The sequence below is a fragment of the Dysidea avara genome, chromosome 8, assembly GCF_963678975.1.
Source record: "Dysidea avara chromosome 8, odDysAvar1.4, whole genome shotgun sequence".
Classification (NCBI taxonomy): Eukaryota; Metazoa; Porifera; class Demospongiae; order Dictyoceratida; family Dysideidae; genus Dysidea; species Dysidea avara.
This window is the reverse complement of record NC_089279.1, coordinates 4,820,839-4,843,165: the sequence shown is the minus strand read 5'-3', so window position 1 is coordinate 4,843,165 and position 22,327 is coordinate 4,820,839. Positions and strand designations below refer to the sequence as shown.

General features: G+C 36.4%; 5 protein-coding genes across 5 annotated transcripts in view; all 5 read right to left on the bottom strand.

Moving 5' to 3' along the window:
* Positions 1–6,259: 6,259 nt before the first annotated feature.
* On the bottom strand, positions 6,260–8,637 carry LOC136263883 (putative leucine-rich repeat-containing protein DDB_G0281931). The gene is made up of 4 exons (XM_066058504.1): positions 8,233–8,637; positions 7,661–8,062; positions 6,620–7,614; positions 6,260–6,359 (listed from the first exon to the last, which is right to left on the bottom strand). The coding sequence occupies exons 1-4, from the start codon at positions 8,635–8,637 to the stop codon at positions 6,260–6,262; spliced, it is 1,902 nt and encodes a 633-aa protein (XP_065914576.1).
* Positions 8,638–8,776: 139 nt separating this feature from the next.
* Positions 8,777–9,865, bottom strand: LOC136263880 (probable outer membrane protein pmp6). Its single transcript, XM_066058503.1, has one exon. It carries the CDS (start codon positions 9,863–9,865, stop codon positions 8,777–8,779), a length of 1,089 nt encoding a protein of 362 aa, XP_065914575.1.
* A 65-nt stretch (positions 9,866–9,930) lies between these two features.
* Positions 9,931–10,788, bottom strand: LOC136263879 (probable outer membrane protein pmp6). Its single transcript, XM_066058502.1, has one exon. It carries the CDS (start codon positions 10,786–10,788, stop codon positions 9,931–9,933), a length of 858 nt encoding a protein of 285 aa, XP_065914574.1.
* Positions 10,789–10,853: 65 nt separating this feature from the next.
* On the bottom strand, positions 10,854–12,554 carry LOC136263878 (probable outer membrane protein pmp6). Its single transcript, XM_066058500.1, has 4 exons — positions 12,491–12,554; positions 12,295–12,410; positions 12,048–12,244; positions 10,854–11,871 (listed from the first exon to the last, which is right to left on the bottom strand). The coding sequence occupies exons 1-4, from the start codon at positions 12,552–12,554 to the stop codon at positions 10,854–10,856; spliced, it is 1,395 nt and encodes a 464-aa protein (XP_065914572.1).
* A 5,326-nt stretch (positions 12,555–17,880) lies between these two features.
* LOC136264081 (uncharacterized) overlaps positions 17,881–22,327 on the bottom strand; it is a 76,541-nt gene continuing 72,094 nt past the window's right edge. The window contains exons 11-13 of the mRNA XM_066058764.1: positions 19,550–19,896; positions 18,652–18,708; positions 17,881–18,402 (exon numbers count right to left, since the gene is read on the bottom strand). Of these exons, the coding sequence (XP_065914836.1) occupies positions 18,119–18,402; positions 18,652–18,708; positions 19,550–19,896 (688 nt within the window). The 3' untranslated portion in view covers positions 17,881–18,118. The remainder of the gene's footprint in view (positions 18,403–18,651; positions 18,709–19,549; positions 19,897–22,327) is intronic.

Genomic DNA, 22,327 nt, shown 5'->3' with positions numbered 1-22,327 from the left:
TTCCAATTAGCTGCACAAGTTTGTGTGTAGCGGGAGTTTTGATATTCAAGCTTTCTGGACTGCATTACCACAGACCCCTGCAATTGGTAACAATGTGGTGCTGTTGGAAATCCTCTGTAGCCATATGCATGGTATACCTGCTTGGGATGCCAGCATCTCCCACCATCCACCACATATAGAGCTGGAGACCACCTCATAGAGGTTGGGGACCATCACAACAGCCACCACAGCATGGTCTGGGATGGCAGCGATATCCATTATTGCACCGAAGTCAGAAAAGACCAAAACCCCATCTTTATAACTAATTTATCCATCTATTTCACTTAGACTTTGTTCTTCAATAACAACTATTAACCAAATTTACTGTATGTAGTTCTATGTAGAGTAGATATATCCTTTTATTTTTATTCACTGAATATATACATATATATGACAATTTGTTTGATAGGCAACCTGGTTAATGTGTACCTTGTATACACGCTTACTAGTTATACCATGGCTGTGAGGGATTTTGCTGATATGTACACCCAAAGCATGAGGGCCGCAGGCTAAGGGTGCATCAGCAAAACCCGATACAGTTGTGGTAATTAAGCCTATAACTGATATCACTCTAGGCACACTCACCTGATAGGTGAAAGAACTACAGAGCACTCACCTTGTTCCTTTCACCTATTTAAATCTAGTTGTCCTCTGTGTTGTTTTGTGATCTGCTCAATGGCTGACATGTGGTAGATAGAAATGCGCATCCACACATTTCCCAAGTGATTATTTTATTCAGGCCACCCATAGAAATTAAGGGGCCCGGGGCAAAGAGTCAAAGTGGGGCCCAGGGGCAAGGAGGGTTCCACTCTGAATCACAACTTCAGCCTAGCTGTAAATTAAAGACCAAATAAAAAAAAGGTCATTACATGCTACAATAACAATAGCTACCACTCACCAATTATATCTCCTCATTTATAAACTTGCTATACTGCTCCTCTGAAGAATACTGTGACTGCTCTATTAGAGTATCTGGATTTTGACTGCTCTATTAGAGTATATGGATATTTTAAACAGGTATTAAAGGGGCCCTTGATGGGGCCCCTTTCAGGCTGGGGCTCGGGACAAAATGCCCCAGTTGCCCCCCTGTGGGTGGCCCTGATTTTATTGATAGTTCATCGCTTAGTAACTGTCAACTTGTCAAAATTTAGCAACCACACTGAGCCTAGCCTAACTTATAAACCCAAACCCATGCATAATTAAATGCTCTGTGTCACTCAATATAACAAGTCAAATGTATCATATTTTTGAACTGGTTGGGCATCAAAGCCTTGAGCCAACCGCATTCCTATGATATTGCCCAGGCAATACCAAGATATTGACCAGGAAATATCAAGATATTGCCTGAGCAATATGCTCTGAGCAGCACGTTTGAATGCTCACACTAAAGTAGTATATAATATAATTATAACACTGTAGTATATATGGGCATTCAAAGACACCTCTTGGGGTTTAACTTGTGGGCAATATCATTGGAACGTGGTTTGCTGATGGCTTTGATGCCCAACCAGTTCAAAGATACGATACACTTTGACTTGTTATTAAGTGGCACAAAGCATTTAATTGTTGGTTTTGGTTTACAAGTTAGGCTAGATAATTTTAAAATAATTCTTTGGGCAATGCATGGATGCATATTTCTGTCTGCCAGACTGAACACAGACAGGACAAATAAATTTCAATTAGGTGAGTAACTTATAGTCCTATGAATGTACTTAATAGGGCTGTACCGATACTGATATTATATCGGTATCTGTACCAATATTACAAGTATCGGTATCGGTCAATTGCAAGTCAACAATACAGATATTTCACTTGAGTTATTTGCACTGTTAAAAGTAGTATAAGTACCATGAAAAGGGTGTGATTGGCCAAGTGACTTAGTTGTTAAATGGTTAATTTCTTAGCCTAGCAGTCCTTACCTAGCATGAGTCGACCTGGGTTCAATCCCAGGTTGGTGATTTTTTTCTTTTCCTGAGGGTTTTTTTGCACCACAGTTATTTGGTGTTGATTTCTGTTTTGTTCTGTGATTTACACTGAAAAAAACAGACAAGTTTGGATAAACCTTTTGTGAACAGTCATAAGTACCGACAAATAAAAGGATTATGTTGTTGAAAAGCATATGAATTGTAGTAATTTAACACAGCCATAGTGATCATCCGACATACTCTTTATGCTGTAATGCATATTGGCTTGACTTTGAAGTATCAGCTGTGTATATGGTATTGGAAATAGATAGATATCGATATCGGATGTAAAATATGGTATTGGTACAGCCCTAGTACTTAAACATAATGTATTAACTTACTTACTGTCCCAATAGCAAAGTTAATATGCTTATAAATGTATTACAAAATGCTAAAACTAAAAAACTAGCTCCCACAATCACAATGTTTCTGGCATTGTGCATAATAATGTTCTGAGGGGTATAAAGATACTCAGATACTGATGTATAAAAGAAATAAGAAACAGGGTGAGTGCTCTGTAGTTCTTTCACCTGTCAGGTGAGTATGCCTCACTTATACCATGAGAGTGTCTGATTTTGCTTATATATCAAGACACACGATAGTGTGTCGTGCGGCCCAAGAAGCCGGCGCGCCACACCGTGAGTATATTAACAGGAAGAAAACGCAATTTTCACACCTATGTAGCTCTGTGATCCCTTATCCGATTGGAACCAAATTTGCTGGAGACGTGCCGCCCAGTTAGGGTAGTCTACATACCAAATTTGAAGAAAATCGCTCCAGCCATTTCCGAGATACGAGCGAACAAAATTTCGTTTAAATTTCTTCGTTTTTTTTCTTCTTTATCTTCTTCATTTCGCGCACTTCGCAAAATTCGCCATAAAACACGAATGCGTGCTCGGATTTAGCTGAAATTTGGCACACTTAAAGGGCTCATTAAGGCGGATCTCCGTACCAACTTTGGTAGGAATCCGATGAACATTCACGGAGTTATTACCGATTATTTGCGTAAAATAAGGTCGAAGGTCTGTCACGCCTACAGGGTAAACGCCTTGGAGGAATCAGTTGAAAATTGATATGTAGATGGAGCAACCATCGTAGGAGTGCCTTTTTGTGGTTTGAAAGGAATCGGGATAAAAACCATGGAGATATGACACTAAACCCAACCTGTGTCAAAATTACGCGATCGATTTTTATGAATAAAAAAACTATTAGTTTTCGTATCTACCAGGCAAACCGCTTAGAGCAACGAGCTGAAAATCAGTATGTAGCTGGAATAATCATCATAGAAAGTCCTTGCAGTAGTACAGAAGAATCGGATTACAAATCACTGAGTTATGATTCGAAAGGCAACTACGTGCAGCAAATGCGAGATCGAGATACTCTAATAGAACAGTCACCCTAATAAAGCATTCAGCTGCATTTATAATTTACTCAGTTATATTACATTGTAAGTTATTCTGTAGGGAATTCAGCTACAAACAAGTCACCCTGTAGTCAGATCAGCTAGAAGAAGGTACCTAATAGAGAGTTCAGCTACAAATAAGCCATCATGTAGAGAGTTCAGCTCAAATAAATCACCCTGTAGAGAAATCAGCTACAAACAAATTGCCCTGTAGAGAGATCAGCTAGAAGAAGTTACCTTGCAGAGAGTTCAGTTACAAAGAAACAATCATGCAAAGAGTTTAGCTACAAACAAATCACCCAGTAAAAAGTTCCGCTATGAACAGATCACACTGTAGAGAGTTCAGTTAGAAACAAGTCATCCTGTAGAGAGATCAGCTAGAAGAAGTCACCTTGTAGAGAGTTCAGTTACAAAGAAAAAATCATGCAAAGAGTTTAGTTGCAAACAAATCACCCAGTAGAAAGTTCCGCTATTAACAGATCACACTGTAGAGAGTTAAGTTAGAAACAAGTCATCCTGTAGATAGATCAGCTAGAAGAAGTCACTTTCTAGAGAGTTCAACTACAAAGAAACCACCATGTAAAAGAGTTCAGCTGCAAACAAATCACCTGTAGAGAATTCAACTACAAACAAATCACCCTGTAGAAAGATCAGCTAGAAGAAGTTACCTTGTAGAGAGTTCAGCTACAAACAAATCACCCTGTAGAAAGTTCAGCTACAAACAAGGCACCGTGTAGAGAGATCAGCTAGAAACAAGTCATCCTGTAGAGAGTTCAGCTAGAAGAAGTTACGTTGTACAGAGTTCAGCTACAAAGAAACTACCATGTGGAGAGTTCAGCTGCAAATAAATCGCCCTGTAGAGAATTCAGCTACAAACAAATCACCCTGTAGAAAGATCAGCTAGAAGAAGTTACCTTGTAGAGAGTTCAGCTACAAACAAATCACCCTGCAGAGAGTTCAGCTACAAAGAAACTACCATATAGAGAGTTCAGCTGCAAACAAATCGCCCTGTAGAGAATTCAGCTACAAACAAATCACCCTGTAGAAAAGTAGATCAGCTAGAAGAAGTTACCTTGTAGAGAGTTCAGCTACAAACAAATCACACTGTAGAGAGTTCAGCTAGAAGAAGTTACTTTGTAGAGAGTTCAGCTGCAAACAAATTGCCCTGTAGAGAATTCAGCTACAAACATATCACCCTGTAGAAAGATCAGCTAGAAGAAGTTACCTTGTAGAGAGTTCAGCTACAAACAAATCACCCTGTAGAGAGTTCAGCTAGAAACAAGTCACCCTGTAGAGAGATCAGCTAGAAACAAGTCACCCGTAGAGAGTTTAGCTAGAAGAAGTTACATTGTAGAGAGTTCAGCAGTTTAGCTGCAAACAAATCGCCCTGTAGAGAATTCAGCTACAAACAAATCACCCTGTAGAAAGATCAGCTAGAAGAAGTTACTTTGTAGAGAGTTCAGCTACAAACAAATCACCTTGTAGAGAGTTCAGCTACAAACAAGTCACCCTGTAGAGAGATCAGCTAGAAACAAGCCACCCGTAGAGAGTTTAGCTAGAAGAAGTTATATTGTAGAGAGTTCAGCAGTTTAGCTGCAAACAAATTGCCCTGTGGAGAATTCAGCTACAAACAAATCACCCTGTAGAAAGATCAGCTAGAAGAAGTTACCTTGTAGAGAGTTCAGCTACAAACAAATCACCCTGTAGAGAGTTCAGCTACAAACAAGTCATCCGGTAGAGGGATCAGCTAGAAGGATCACCTTGCAGAGAGGTCAGCTACAAAGAAATCACCCTGCTTCATCTTTTCTTCTTCCTGTAGTAAAGAAAAAAATGACAGGTTAAAAAGCCCTAAAGCCGGCCATAGGCCGGCTTTGGGATATACAAATGCAAAAAGAAGTGAAATCTAATCCAAAACAGCCAAGCTGTAAAAAAAGAGTGCGGCCCTGAGAAAGGCTATGGTGAAAAAAGATGTGAAATCCAAGGTGGCGGCCAAGAAATGGCTGTGATGGTAGGTTAATGGTAAAAATTTTAATAACAACAATTCAGTGAATTTGGTGCCGCTTGGTCTTGGCACAAAATTCACTTGAATTGTCGTTATTAAAATTTTTACCATTAACCTACCATCACAGCCATTTCTTGGCCGCCACCTTGGATTTCACATCTTTTTTCACCATAGCCTTTCCCAGGGCCGCACTCTTTTTTTACAGCTTGGCTGTTTTGGATTAGATACCCTTAGCCCTTGGGCCTGCGTCCCTCAGGCTTTTGAGTGTATATATATTAACAAATCACTTGCAGTCGTGGTATAGCTATCAACAGGATTCAGGATGCACCACAACTTAACAACTGTGTATTTACAGACATATGCATAACGATGCACTAAGTGATGTAGGACATTATTATGATATATATATATAAAACAAATTTTATGATACAGTCAATAATATTAACCACGTCAGGCTACTGATATTGCATGATCTAAGGATTAACATGATTTCCTAAATTTTGTAGATTCAAACCGTTACAACTAAATGTGTTAACCTGACTGTCAGTGTAAGAAACTAAACCATCGCCACTGTATGTATTAATGCTGTACACCACCTGGAACATTAATCAGATGATAATTAGAATCTCGCAACAAAAGCTAAGAGATTTTACAACATACCATGCATGATATAAATAGGTAAATGAACTGTTGCTACGGCTATGCTACCAGTTTAATAACTGAATAATAATATGTACTATGATGAATTCTTGTGTGTAATGTGGTGTAATACATGATGTGATTTTATGCACTAAATTGTGTGATTTGGATGAGTGACACTCAATAATCAAAATTAGAATTCAGATTAGAAAATCAGTCTTCAATTTCATTCATCACTTCTAAAAAGGACTCACGATAGTGAGTAAAATCATTAACATCATCATTGTTATCGTTGTTAGAGTTTTGGTTAAATCTGTAGATCAATACAACATGGTATAAGCTATCATGGAATACATGTGAATAGCTGGCATTAGTTATTTAATATGTAATAAGATTTATGTATAAAAGTAACACCACTCAAAAAAGTTCAAAAGAGGTAATTACACAAACCCAAAAGTTCAGAATTAAGAATATAAGAAAACGGTACACACGCATAGTTTTATATAATTTTGCAATCATTTAAATTTGATCTGTCTGTCCACCTATACACACACAATAACAAACAACACTCACATATCAACTACAGTAGCATTCTTCCTCACATTGTCATCAATATACATAGTAACACCAGTATCACTCACAGGTACTTCAATGGTTGTATTAGGTTTAGGTTTGCAGTATGTGACAATTTTCTTAATAATCCCTTTATATATGATCAGTTCCATTGTAGCAAATGCTATTAATGGTAACATCACAAAAAGAATGGTAAATGTTGATAATACTTCTGAACCAAAACTGTCAAACAATGATATGACTGATATGAACAACATTATTTGTAAAACAACTCCATCAACAATATTAAGAATTATACTCTCATATGGTTTTATTATAATATGTATCAAGGCTACTAGTGTGTTTGCTGTGAGTAACAATACTTGTGAAGTATTGGAATTAATTGTGAGTAGTAAAATTAACACCAGTCGACAAATCATGTAGTAAGCAGCAAAACTTCTGTACTTGTCTCTGTAACATCCTTGAAACTGATCAAGCAATGGTTTGAACCTAGCAAAGTTGATCTTGTGATTAAGAAATGGTTCAAGGAGAAGTAGAAGTGGTAGACCAATCACAATCACTAGTGTAAATAACACTGCTACAATAAAATATGGTAGATGACGACCATGAAAATACTCTATGTCAGGTGACAGGTAAGTGTAAACCTTATCCAGATTATTAAATGTTGGTGATCTTAACAGCAATAATGAAGTAGTGGTCACAGAAGTGTACAATAATAGCAGAAGGAAACATATTACATGGATAATTCCTCTACTTAGAAATGCTGACAACTTGTAAGACATTCTTGCTGACAAGCAGATTATTCCTACAAAGATGATAACAGCTAGTGGATGTACATAATGTAGAAACTCTTGGTCAATTCCAGTCATAGATTTTACTAGACAAAGCTGTCCTAGAAATTGTGGAGTCACTTTTGCAATGCTGGACATAATGCTAACAGCAGTGTACAGACTTTGAGATGCATACAAATGTTGCCCAGTAAAATTTCCAACATACTGTAATAGTACGTAATAACATACAAGTAACAAACACTGCTATAACCAGAACTATCCAGTATATCACTGACAACACGATAACCAGTACTGTCTGTCCTGTTGTACACTTTTCAATGCTGACACATTCTACAGAATCAAATGAGAGAGTATATCCTTCTTCACAACTACCACAAGCAGTACCAGATCGGTGTGAACTACACTGATTCATTCTCACTGGTGAGAGCTGATAAAATCCATTAGTTGTTTCACAACAAGTAAAATTGCAATAATTGTTAGGACAAACTGTCACTGTTGATTTACCATCAACTACGCCAAACCAGTAACCTCTTTTGATAGTTGATGTGCTACCAGAACAAGACACAATGTCACCGTCATCATAGCATACACACTTTTGAGTAGTATTATCATAGTAGTAACCAAGGTAACAGGGAAATAGTTCTGCTATCAGCTGGACAGAAATTTCTAAATCACTGTTTGTATATGATGTAATTATCATAGTGAAATTGGTAATGTCAGAAGTCTCCTTGCCTGTTACACTGATCCCTTCAAATAGATTACAAGCTATTGGCACGAATTGTGTCCCACCAAGATTATGATCATGATTTTCACCACACTTACCACAAAGTCCACTCCACCAGCAGGTTGGTCATGAAAGCTTAGTACACAGGCATTGATTTTAATGTTTTGGCCATTATCAACAAAGTAAGTATCACAATGATTTGTTGTATTGGTAGTATTGATACAGGTAGCTGGGTTATACAAAACTAGATGACGGGGAGGATTATTATGTGTCACGTTTAACCCCACAATGCTGTTGTTTAAACACATCTCATCACATGATGCTTGTATGTGCATATACACATCATCACCCACAAGAGCAGTATTGCTGCTAAACTCAACACTTGTGGTATTGGATAAGATATTGCTCTGGTTAGTTTGTTTCAGTTCACCATAAAAGGCTCCACCATAAAGAGTAGCATTGTTCTGATTGAATATGACATCAGATTCACTTTCAAATGTCATAGTAAAGATACCATCAAGATATATTGTTCCACCATTCTTATCAGCTGAATTATAGTTAAATTTTGTGGATGACCTCATTGCAAATTTTATGTTAGACTGTTGGATATTAACAGCCCCACCATCTTTCGCTGTATTGCCTCTAAAATCCACTTATGGCATTGCATTCAAATAATAGCCTTGAATGTTCACAATACATTGCACCACCCATCACTGCAATATTGTTAACATATGTTACTGATGAGTTTCCAACAAATGTTATATTACTTGTTTGATGTATATAAGCAGCACCTCCATGTAAACCAGCTTCATTGCCACTAAATGTCGCTTTTGAGTTACCGTCAAATGATATAACAGAATATGTTGTTGAGAACACCGCTCCTCCATTAGTGGCATGATTGTCAATATATGTCACTGTTGAGTTATCATGAAACATGATGACACCTTTCTCCTGTGAATATATAGCACCTCCAGTTACTCTGGCTGCATTAATCTTATATGTCACTAATGTGTTACCATCAAATGATATTTCTGAATAACTTATAGAATACACTGCCCCTCCATATAAAGCTCCATTTTCACTAAATGTCACCTTTGAGTTCCCATTGAAAGTTAAATCACAATATGTTGTTGAGTATACCGCCCCTCCATACCTTGCTCCATTGTTACTAAATGTCACGGTTGACTTATCATGAAACATGATGATACATTTCTCTAGAGAGTAAATGGCTGCTCCACTTATGTTGACTTTGTTAATGTCATATGTCACTGATGAGTTTCCATTAAATGATACGTCGGAATCTCTTTTGGAGTACACTGCTCCACCATATTTACCTCTATTTTTATTAAACGTCACTTTTGAATTATCGTCAAGTGAAATACCAGAAAATTTTGTTGAGTATACAGTTCCTCCATTAGTGGAATCATTGTCAATAAATTTTACTGTTGAGTTGTCATGAAACATGATGATACATCTCTCCTGTGAATATATAGCACCTCCACTCACACTGGCTTTGTTAATTTTATACGTGACTACTGTGCTTCCACCAAATGATATTTCTGAATAACTACTAGAGCACACTGCCCCTCCAAATCTTACTGCTCCATTTTTACTAAATATCACTGTGGAGTTTCCATTGAATAAAACATCAGAATATGTTGTTGAGTATACAGTTCCTCCATTAGTGGCATGATTACCAATAAATTTCACTGTTGAGTTTTCATGAAACATGATGGTACATCTCTCGTGTGAATAAATAGCACCTCCACTACCACTGGCTTTGTTAAGTTTGTATGTCAATGATGTATTTCCATCAAATGATATTTCTGAATAACTCCTAGAGTGCACCGCTCCTCCAAATCGTGCTTCATTGTCACTTTTGAGTTTTCATCAAATATGATGCTACAGTTCTTATATGAATAAAGAGCTCCTCCATTTCCACTGGCATAGTTCCCTTTATATGTCACTGTCGTGTTTCCATCAAATGATATTTGGGAATAACTCACGGGGAACACTGCTCCTCCATATTCAGCTCTGTTGTCCATGAATGTCAATGCTGAGCTTTGATCAAATAAGATATTACATTTCTTACCAGAATAAATGGCTGCTCCACTTATGCTGGCATAATTCCCTTTATATGTCACTTTTGTGTTCCCATCAAACGATATTTGGGAATAATTTACAGAGAACACTGCTCCTCCATATTCAGCTCTGTTGTCCATGAATGTCAATGCTGATTTTTGATCAAATAGGATATTACATTTCTTACCAGAATAAATGGCTGCTCCACTTATGCTGGATTTGTTAGCTTCATATGTCTCTGTTGTGTATCCTTTAAATGATATGTTAGAAAACTGTCTGGAGAACACTGCCCCCCCAAATCTTGCTTCATTATCACTAAATGTTACTTTTGAGTTTCCATTAAATGTAATGCTGCAGTTCTCATAAGAAATAAAAGCTCCACCATTTTTACCAACATAATTCCCTTTATATGTCCTGTACACTGCTCCTCCAAACCTTGCTGCTCCATTTTTACTCAATGTCACTGTGGTGTTTCCATTGAATAAAACATCAGAATATGCTGTTGAGTATACAGCTCCTCCATCAGTGGCACGATTACCAATAAATCTCACTGTTGAGTTTTCATGAAACATGATGGCACATTTCTCTTGTGAATAAATAGCACCTCCACTAACACTGGCTTTGTTAAGTTTGTATGTCACTGATGTGTTTCCATCAAATAATATTGGCTTCTGGAGCACATTGCTCCTCCAAATCTTGCTTCATTGTCACTAAATGACACTTTTGAGTTTCCATCAAATGTTATGCTGCAGTTCTCAAAACAATTAAGTGCTCCTCCATTTTTATTAGCATGATTCCCTTTGTATTCCACTGTCGTGTTTCCATCGAATAATATCTCTGAATAACTTCTAGAATACACCGCCCCTCCATAAGTAGCACTGTTATGACTAAATGTCACATTTGAATTTCCCTTAAATGTGATCCTACAGTGATTATAAAACTCAACAGCTCCTCCTTCACTAGCATCATTATCTATAAAAGACACAGTTGCGTTTCCGTCAAATAATATTTCTGAATATCTTGTAGAGAAAACTGCTCCTCCTCCAAATGTAGCAGTATTATGGTTAAAGGTCACTGTTGAGTTTACAGCAAATAACATGTTGGAATTTTCAAAATACAGAGCTCCACCACTTGTGCTGGTAGCATTGCTTTGAAATATTACCACTGTGTTTCTGTCAAATAATGTTGCAGACTTACTTATGGAAAATACTGCACCACCATATGAAGTAGCAATATTGTTTACAAAATTTACAACTGAAATTTCTCCAAAGTATATTCTAGAATTATTAAGAAAGATTGCTCCACCGCTAGTATTTGCTGAATTATTGTAGAATATGACATTAGAACTGTCTTTAAATTCAACAATTGATCTACTGCTAAAAATTCCTCCACCAGCAATCACTGTGTTTTGCTTGAAAAGCACATCACCTCTAATGTGCAGTTTATGATGTGAAAGATATACAGGTACTCCTTCATTGCCAACAAATAATGAATTTTGCAAGTATGAATACTGCAGCTGTCTATTTCCTGAACCATCAATAAAGATAACACTCTTGGCAACTCCATTGTAAGAGAAATTACAGCTGTTAATCACCAACTTTATTTGGGTATGAGTTGTACCATCAGCTGTATACTGCACTGCTGCACCATGATCTCTATGATGATTATTATGTGTAAACACAGAATTGTTGATGTGTATATTTCCTGAAACTTTTGAGAAGACTACAGCTTGTCCTATTGAGGAATTGAAGGAGCAGCTTGAATGATAATCTTGGATGATTTGTGAAATCTGATTCCTGGATATGATGGCTCCTTGCTAGTCAACCCACACCTCTCCCAGTCAATACCTGTAATAGTAACATTGTTGCAGGAGATGAAGTTTATTGCTCCAATACCAATACAGTTCACAGTGGAAGTTCCATGTCCAATTATTGCAATATTGTCAAGATTTTCTACAGTAATTTTTGAATCCAACACAACATTTGATCCAACAATTTTGATTGTCATATTATTAGTAAGACGACTGCACTATCAAATGAGTGAAAAGAGCGATCTCTAATAACACAGCAACATTCTACCTGATCGTATCCTGTCTGTGAACCAGGTATGGCAACTTTCTGAGAGTAGATTTCATTGGTAATTTCATCAGCCTTTGTGAAGACCACAGACAGTAGAAAAATACTTACAGTGCTGGCTGTCAGCATAACAACAGTGCATACCACAGTAGCAGATGTGAGTAATAATTTTCAGGACAACTGATGTTTGAATTGATACATCTATTTTGTACTATCAGAGCCGATACATCTTTCAGATGCCATACATATGCATTAACAGCCATGTTATACATAATGACTTTATGTCATAATGACTTTATGTCATAATGCTTGCTATAGTTTGACTTCTCAACCCAGTACAATTATATGCCACACCATTCAAGATTTGCACATCACAACAAATGGAATGATTCTACATCTGTTCTTCTTCTCCCTTCACAGTACAGACAGTCATAAACTTGTAAGTCTTGTTTTTGTAGTTAGCCAACTACAGAACATTTCACACTGATTTGCAGGCCCAAGGTTACTTTCCTCTATAATACATAGTACCAGTGTGATACCAATGCATAAAAATCTTAATTTGCTATTCATAATTTTAAAGTGGTTACTGCTGTCGTGATTGACATACTTTTTAGTTTTATTGCATCATCACCACCTCAAGCACAATAATTGCTCAGCACTTTAACTTGATAAAGGATTGTGAAGTTTTATTGGTGGAATCAGAGTTCTAAAAGCAGAAGTTGTATATACATGCAACTCAGATAGCCTTTTATTGTGGAGTACAGTATATTTTATCCTAAGAAGGCAATTCTAGGCACAACAAATTTAGAGTTCAAGTCATATATAAAATAACACTGGATACATAATGTGAGTATTGCATTTATAAGCTGTGGATAAGTTTAAAATCTATTAATTGCAGTTCAGCAGGTAGTCCAAACTAATATTCATAATACATGTATTACAACGATTGAAAATACACAGGACAATTCCTTGAAAATTGATGAAAGCTCTTTTAATTAACCTTTAGTATACTATTGCAATCTGCAGGGAAATGTAAGAGGAAATTTATTAACATTATGATAGTCTGTAAATTCCTTAGTAACTTTCGTTACACCAGGAACACATCAAATCTTCTAGTCAAGAATTGTCCACAGGATTTAAGGTACTCATAGTTACACATATCACCTGTCTAAAAAGATCTATGAAGCAACTGAACAACAGAACAAAAATATTTCTGACGTGAGTAGCTGAGTTGTGAGGCTTTTGAAATATCCCATACAATTAGAATAGGCAAATTTGGGTGGGAATGTATTGCACATGAGGATAAGTGGTTGTTTCAATACAAACCATTGGATAGAAATACATGAATGCTCACCTCATTCTTTAATAGTCCTGATCATGACTTTTGTGGGAGCTGACTATAATACACTGTATACCATTGAGTAAAGTGTATATGGACTACAACACACCATATGTATACTGCTAACACAATATTTATGGGTGTTCACATCCTCTGAACTAAACAAGGATGTTGATGTATGTTTGTTAGTAGTAAACAGTTAGTTAATGTTGCATCAGTCACCACATCATTTTTCCTGCATATTATTGCTTTCCACTCAGTTAACTTAGAGACAACCAATATTATGGCTGTTCATTGTTATGTGTATAATCTGTAATCTTTATAGAGGTTTGAGGTTACAGTCTTGAGAACTTTATATATATACTTTTTGTAAATGTCTCTTGGTCCGTCCATGCATCCCAGCTATGTACATAATATATATTATATTGTATATCTAGGGCTGGGCGGTATTGAAATTTTACTATCACAATATATCATGGGAAAATATCACGATATTACTGATTATCATGATATTTTTTCATATTTTGACAGATGCTCTACTATGAAGCTACACCTGCCTACACAAGTGATATAACCTGCAACAACATGAATGAATGTGCAAAATTACATGTACATGTCTCTACATGGCATGTACCATTCATTGAACTATGCATGGAGATATAGACATCAGGTAGACATACAATTAAGCATAGTGAGGATATGTCTTGTACACCCAAGTGCATGACATAAATTCAGGAGTTCTACAGATTCCCATGCACGACTAAAACACTGCTAACTACATAGCAATAAAAGCTCATCTCAGTTTTGCATCACCCATGCACATTTCATTATAATGCTACACTGTACAGAAATGTTCTTTCCTCAATAAAAAAAATCAAGTCTCTTTAGTTGCTACTTTCATATTCGCATTTATTTTAATTATAAATATTCCACTTGTAAAATGTGAGATTAAGGCTGATTATCCAGTCAATATATATCCACACAAAAACAGCCAAGCTGTGAAAAAATGGTGCGGCCTTAAAAAGCCTGGGTGAAAAAAGTTGTGAAATCAAAGGTGGCGGCCAAGAAATGGCTGCAATGATGTTAATGCTAATAAATTTTAACAATGCACACAGCCATTATTAAAATTTTTAGCATTAACATCATTGCAGCCATTTCTTGGCCGCCACCTTTGATTTCACAACTTTTTTCACCCAGGCTTTTTAAGGCCGCATCATTTTTTCACAGCTTGGCTGTTTTTGTGTAGATTTCACTCCTTTTTGTACTTTGCAAGGCCCCAAAACCAGCCTATGGCTGACTTTGAGGTTTGTCTTTACTCACATTTCTTCTTTTCTATGTAGATACAATGATGATTATTGAAGACAGATTTATAAATGTATTTCATTGCATGATTTAATTCAATATTTGATAATATTATTGTAATACTCTAATAGAGTGCACATTTTTTTTGAGGACTTCTAATAGAACATACATAGAATGTTCTAGAACAGTCTAGAACTTCTATTGGTAGATCTATGAAATTACAAACGTTTGACTATAAGCAGATTTCAACTAGAAATTTCATTTATAAAGCAGAAATTAAGTGAGGTGACACTGCTTGAAGGTTCTTAGTTTACTAATTTGTTAAGATGCCTTACTGTAGTTATACTGATAGTAAAGTGTCAGTAAACTTAAGTATATGGAACATAATTATTTTACTAAGTTTTAAACTCTCAGTAAAACATCAGTGAATGCGGGTTTACTGAAAAACTACTAAAATAACGAACAATTAACTGTTCCATATACTGGGGATATACCACTGTAGTAAACTAAGATACTTCAAGCAGTGTGATCAGTCAAGGTAGCAGTGGTTCAGTGGTTAAGGATGGAGGTGTTAGGTATGGAGGTCCCTGGTTCGAACTCTGGTAAGTTGTTTTTTTCGACATTTTTTTGCACACCTTTTTTACCCCGTGGTAACTGCTCTATTAGAGTATCTCGATCCCGCGATTTTACACTTGCTTAGTTTTTGCTTTATAACTTTGTCGCTGTAACTTTGTCGCTGTAACTCTATTGCTATTCAAACTATCAAAAGGCACTGCTACGATGATCAGCCTATCTACACACCAATTTTCAAGTTATTTCTATGCTTGGTTTACCCTGTAGCTGTGACAGAAGTTTGATCTGTTTTTACGTGAATAAACGTCCATAACTCCTTGAATACTACTCAGACTTACAACAAACTTGGTACGTGAATCCACCGTTACACGTTCTTAATTTGTGCCAAAGATCGAGGCAATCGAGTTACACGTTTGCATTTTATAGCAATTTTTGCAAAGTGTGCAAAAAGAAATCGAAGCCCCTGTAGCCCCCCGTACGGCATAAGAAGAAAAAAACGAAGAAATTAAAACGAAATTTTGGACGCCCATATCTCGCAAATGACTGTTGCGAATTTAATCTAATTTGCTGTGTGGCGTACCCTACCTGGGGGACAGCTATAATGCAAAAATAGTGTGCTTTGGAGAAGAGGCCGTGGGGCTATGCATGCGTGAAAAAGCTGTTTTCTTTCTTCCTGTAAATATACTCACGGTGTGGTCGCCGGCTTTCTGAAAAAGCTGTTTTCTTTCTTCCTGTAAATATACTCACGGTGTGGTCGCCGGCTTTCTTGGCCGCACGACACACTACCGTGTGTCTTGATATACATACATATTATATATTTAGCTATATAATACAATTAACTGTGTAGAGCAGGCGATCAACCAACATTGGTATGGAGTCACTCTACTCTTTACAAGGTGTAATAATTTGACCAGGCCTGTGATAACAAGACATGTGCCAACTGCATCCTATCACATGACAGATCATACCTCAGTGCCGGAGTGGAATATTGGCATTTTATTAAAAAGCCAAAAAATTGCATGGCCACACTGAATGATATAAAAGTTGAGAATCATGATAATTTTGAAAAAGTAGCTGCCCACATGCCCTATTTTTCAGAATAGCTGCATGCATCCATGCATGTATACTGCCACACACACACACACACGCACGTACTCACACAGCTTGGAACAGGATCTGTACTTCCCCATTATAGTGAAATTAATTGATACTATTTATTTAATAATAGGTAAAAGACAGTAAACAGTCTGTTAGGATACTCATCCTGAGAGTATCATGTTTTTAGGGCTGTGAATTAAGCCACCATAATAAACAAAGATGTAAGTCATTAAGTCTAAGTCCTTGACATTAAGTTAGGTAATCCTAAGGCTGCAGCATATGTTGTTGTCAGACCTTCAGTGCTGGACACTGTAAAGCGTTCATAATAAAAAGATCAAGATAAGAAAAACATACCAGTTTTTGTGAAACTCACTGCTTGCAATTCAAGTTACCATAATATACTTGATCATGCTAAAGGTGCACCAATATAAATACTGGTAAAAATCAGCACTAATATGGTGGTATCGGTATCAGTTAACAGTTGACAATTTAAGCAGATATTTCAGATAAGTATCAGATTTCTGTGTACTTGATGTTGCAGTACTGTGGGTAAAGCATTAGACTAAAGATGTAAACTATTTTAGTGACCAAGGTTTGATTCCCAAGTCAGGCTGGTTTTTCTTTGCTCAGACCTTTCATAGCATCTTCTTCACTGGTCTTTTTTTAAAATTTTTATAAAATTCTTTTGGCAACTGCTTTTTTACATATTTTAACATTAAAATTGATTGTATTGTCCATACTGAAAACAGATGCAACCAAACACTAAAGAAAATCAGTATCGGCAATTTGAAGCTAATTATATTGTTTATTGATATGTTGTAAAATCTCATATCGGTGCACCTCTAGATCATGCTGATGCATGAAACCCATAACATCATGTAAAGGTGAAGCAACACATTATACCAGTGGCAGATCCAGGGGAGAACAACAGGCACATGCTCCCTCCCTTCCTTCATCCCTTTCAAAATAAAAAGTTACATTTATACGAGATCGAGATACTCTAATAGAGCAGTCAATCACTCTAATAAAGCAGTCACAGTGTTCATGAGGCAGTGTAGCTTAACTATGCAGCTAAAATAAGGATCTGAATAAGGATCTTATATACTTTCTAGGCTAGGGCAGCTATTATTGCTGCGACTTTTTTTTACTCTTCAACTTTTCAGCAAAGTGCACCCCCCTTTCCAAAGTCTGGATCCACCCCTGTATACATACGTATTCTTTGTTACAGTAATAAAATAATACTGACTAAAATTATCAATAACTTTAATGCTAGTAACATTTGCTTAAACAACTCTCTCACAATAATTGTATACAAATTTGTGTAGGATAAAAGTGCTATAAAATAGGTTACTAATTTTTACAAACAATAAAAGTCAAAATGTAAAGCAATCACAAGTATTCAAAGCCTATAGTACAAAATTGTTGTATCTACATAGTCTACTCAGTATAGATATAAAATCAAAGTGTAGTAACATATGCATTTCATGCCACAAAAATTGGCAAACAAAAGTTAAGTTAATTCACCATGTAAGTTAGCCTTATTTCTTCAGCAATGTTAGTCTCCCCAGCATTAACAAATGCTGAGTGAACTCTCTTCCATGTAATATCTGTGTCCTTACACTTGTTAAAAAACATCTTAGACAAAGCAATTTGACATTTTTCTGCACTTCCTTGTCCATCTTCTTCAATCTCTTTCATATCTATATGCACAGTTTGTTCAGGCAACAGGAAAGTTGCCACCATGAACCATTGTGGTACCTTCTTGACCCACTTCAGTAATTCAGGATATGAAAGCTGCTCTAAAGAATACAAGCATTGCTTATATATACAAAGACATTGGCATACTGTCACTATGCTATGATTGCATAAATGATACTAGCTACAGCTAGGGTACAGAAATTCACAACAGTTTATGCTCTTTGTATTTACTATGCTTGAACAGCATTCTTGATAATGCCAATCATTGGCAATATTTTTACTATAATATGCAGTAACAATTTATAGCACATGCAAGACACTGAATACACAGAAATTAAAGTACAACTAACTTTTGTTAGACTTGGCTGATACAACAGGATCACTTTTCATAACTGCAAACGAATCATCTAAACAGAACATAGTATGATACAAACTTACACACTGTATGCATTCAAAAGATCATTATTGTTGGAGAATGATTAACACACATAATATTGAACCATTCCACTGTATAATTTTAAACATAATTTATTTCCAAACATTTCAGCTTCATGTCTATTATAATAGATAGTGTAAGCCAAATAAATTCATGCATTTACAAATGCTAAATATTAAAATTAATGCAAGAGTTTATTATCGACAAGAGTTCATAATGTTCAAGAGTTCATAGTTCATGGGGGAGAGTGATTGTCCTGTGCTATCACACTGTGCATAGTCCACCATTAACACTTCTATACTGTTGACAGAGAACTGCATGTTGATAAGGTCAAGTCTTTACCAGTTGGGATGTTACTTTGCACAGTGCATGCATTTGGTGTGTGCATTGTATGTAGTAAGATGCTCTCTCCTATACAAATACTATTCAGTCTTGGTTGTAGAGTGGGTTATCGATTAACAAAATAATAAGTACACAAAGTCAAACAACAAGCTCCTTGTCGTTCAAAGGAAACACAGGTAGTTAGTATAGGTCATACTTCAATAATTAAAGTTTGAGTGGCTCAGGCCAACCATTTTCAGTTCAAAATCTGAATAGTATACCAACATGACCTTTGGTCAGTGGAAGCCTGTACACGCAAAAGGCAAGGAAGATCCACAAGCAAGGAATATAAGGAAAGCTATTTATTTATTTTCCATTTTAAGTGGTGCACAGACAGTAGACATAATTTGTTAATGACAACTGAATATTTAGTTTAGTTAAAATAGCAAGAAATAAAAACACATGCAGTGAATACATAAACAAATATTTACCTTCATCACTGACAAGAGTGCGATAATACTTAAGCAGCAAAGGTTTATTCTTGATAGGACAGTGTTGCTGTTTCCCTTGTAGTAGCAATGACAACCTGAGATGTAGTTGATTGCAGAAACAACATGGTATATATGCAATTGGCTTCTTTGCAGCTGACATAAAATCTTCCACCACAAGATCAAGCTTGGACATAAAATATTGTAGCAAATCTTTTCGAAGCTCAGCAGAGTGTTCTGTGTCAGGAAGCAAAATGATGCTTAATTGTATGCTGAATTTCTCTTCTGCAAGGCTAACAGTGTAGTACTGGCCATTGCCAAGGACCATCTTAACTTTGTCCTTCCTCAACCTGAAATACAAGTACATACACAGTAGTTGTAAAATATGCATGAAGTAGTTAGAATTTTTAGCTGATATATCACAGCAATACTCACGTATACTGATACTTACTGATACTAACTCCATATTTACTCAGTCTTACTCCATCTTGGAACAATTTTTGTAGGTAAAAGTAGACCACTAGTCATAGCAGTAGTCTATTACTGTGCAAATTTTGACAGAATTGGAATAATGGTCCCAAGATGGAAAGACGGAGTAAATACGGAGCAATACAGAGTAAATACAGAGTTAGTATCAGTCAGTATCAGTATATGGGTTTTAAAATGTTTAAATTACAAAAGAGAGCACAAAATTACATATGCGTGAAAATCGTCACTGTGCTTTCTTTCTGTTAATAACACACAGGTGTGGAATGCTGGCTACAACACACTACATACCACGTATCTTATCATAGGTCAAGCATTCTGGTATACTGCACAATTAAGGTGCTTGTAATACATGTATGGGACCTGTCATTGCATCTGATGCTACCTACCAAAGTGAAGACAATCAGTGAGGTGAAATTTTATCAATCCACCTCAAGTATTCAGCAGAATTTTCAACATCATGTCATGAATGAAAGTATATTAGTAGCTACAGCATGCATTCCCCTTGAAGTTGTATTTATGTAAGCTAACTATTAATGACCAGAGACTGGCAAATAGTTGAATGGCAAACACATCACACTGTATATTAGGGATCACAAAGGCCTGGACTTTTCTGGCCAAAACAAGTTGATGTTCTAAAAACCAGTCACCTAGTAAATACTATCCCTTGAATTAATTAATCAACTCATTATTATCTAAATTAAACTCACAAAATGCTATAGCTTTTTTCTCACCTTATTTTGTAATAGTACATGCAGTACATAAAATTAAACATATTTCATAACTCACCAAATATTCCATAATTCATCATTTACATTGCTAAGCATTGTTAAGGAAGCATAACTTGAGCAAACCACTTCAAACCAAAAATTACACAATGAAGTATCTTCTTAACTGTTTTTATAGTTTGTCTATCGTGTGTTCATATGCAAATTCTCTGCACAAAGCCTCATACAGTCGTAAACAGCCTTTATACATTGAAGGTTTATTTACTGTAGCTCAAAGCCTGTTTGCTCACGTGGGTGTTGGACAGACATACCTACACAGACAGGCGGTTTTGGCCAAATCAATTTCAGTAAACCAGGCACGTGCCCACACACCAGCTGTGGGCACATCTGGTTTAAAACAACACCCCAAAACCAGCCTCACGACACCTTGGCAGTATTGGTGTGGGATAAGCAAGCCCAAGAAGTGTCTACAAAGCAACTAAATTGCTTCCAATAAAATGCTATGGAATTTAAAATAATTGTTTAGCAGAATTTTCGACTGACTGACTAACTGCCTGCCTGCCTGATTCTGTCACACAAATATAATGCAACAACCACTAAGGTTATGGGCCCAATTTTTCACTGATAGATGCCACTTTAGCCCGACTGGTACCTTTTAGCATATGGCAGTATGTCCAATGCATACTTCATGGAGTTGCCTGTGTCCTCTTTTGTGTCCCATTTATCTTTGCTGACTACAAAATATGTAAATTTGTGATAGCACAACATGATGGCTTCCCTACATAACAAAAACTGAGTTTTTTGTTGTGACTGAATTTATTGCAGAGTTCCTTCATGTAATGTTCCTCATTAGAATGCTGTGTAACAGGCTGAACATAGCTTAAAACAAAGCATATTGGCATATCACTGCTCAGTAATAATTGGGTGCATGTTCAGATGCAAAATTAATTAATGGCAAGTCTGGCATCATTCCTCCTTTTGATGCTGTATGCATGGGTCTTCTAGTCATAATTGTGTTATTAAAAATGTAAACAAACAAGTACAGCAAAAAATAGGATTTTCTGTCTAGGAATCATAACCATAAAAAATTGTGAGGTCACCTACGTCTGCAGATGTACTAGCAGACATTTAATCTCTGATTCAGTCTATACCCAAGGCTGAATTAGTGATTAAATGTCCACTAGTCTAGTATATGGTGTATCTCCAGGTGTAGGCAACCTCCCTTGTTTCTACTTTTATGGCTATGCAATTACTCTTTGGTTTAAGCTATTGCACAGTGTTGCTCACAAACAACAGCAAAAGAACAAGCTATGCAATCAATATGCACACTTTAAATGTAGGAAGCATCGCACAAAAATTATGGACAATATTTCAGCCATAAAAGCCATTGATGCATTACCCATGAATCAACACCTACATGCTCTAGTAAACAAAGAAATAGTACACAAATGAGGATAAAGGTAAGTCCATGATTCATGCATTGTAATTGCTACAGTTGGCAAAAAAGCACATTTCGGTCCTAAAATAGTGAAGACATCAAGCCATTAATGTATCAGTCTGTATGTCA

What these genes read in the sequence shown, in the direction of transcription:
- LOC136263883 (XM_066058504.1), bottom strand. Translation starts at nt 8,637, where the DNA reads ATGACATTTGAAAGTGAATCTGATGTCATATTCAATCAGAACAATGCT. An exon ending in CTGGTGGAGTGGACTTTGTG is followed by an intron (nt 8,063 to 8,232) that starts GTAAGTGTGGTG and finishes ATTTCTGTCCAG; the next exon opens with CTGATAGCAGAACTATTTCC. An exon ending in AATGCTACTGTAGTTGATAT is followed by an intron (nt 6,360 to 6,619) that starts GTGAGTGTTGTT and finishes ATTGATCTACAG; the next exon opens with ATTTAACCAAAACTCTAACA.
- LOC136263879 (XM_066058502.1), bottom strand. Translation starts at nt 10,788, where the DNA reads ATGTTTCATGAAAACTCAACAGTGAGATTTATTGGTAATCGTGCCACT.
- LOC136263880 (XM_066058503.1), bottom strand. Translation starts at nt 9,865, where the DNA reads ATGTTTCATGAAAACTCAACAGTGAAATTTATTGGTAATCATGCCACT.
- LOC136263878 (XM_066058500.1), bottom strand. Translation starts at nt 12,554, where the DNA reads ATGGCTGTTAATGCATATGTATGGCATCTGAAAGATGTATCGGCTCTG. An exon ending in CACAGACAGGATACGATCAG is followed by an intron (nt 12,245 to 12,294) that starts GTAGAATGTTGC and finishes CTCATTTGATAG; the next exon opens with TGCAGTCGTCTTACTAATAA. An exon ending in ACAGGTATTGACTGGGAGAG is followed by an intron (nt 11,872 to 12,047) that starts GTGTGGGTTGAC and finishes TAATCATCATAG; the next exon opens with AGATCATGGTGCAGCAGTGC.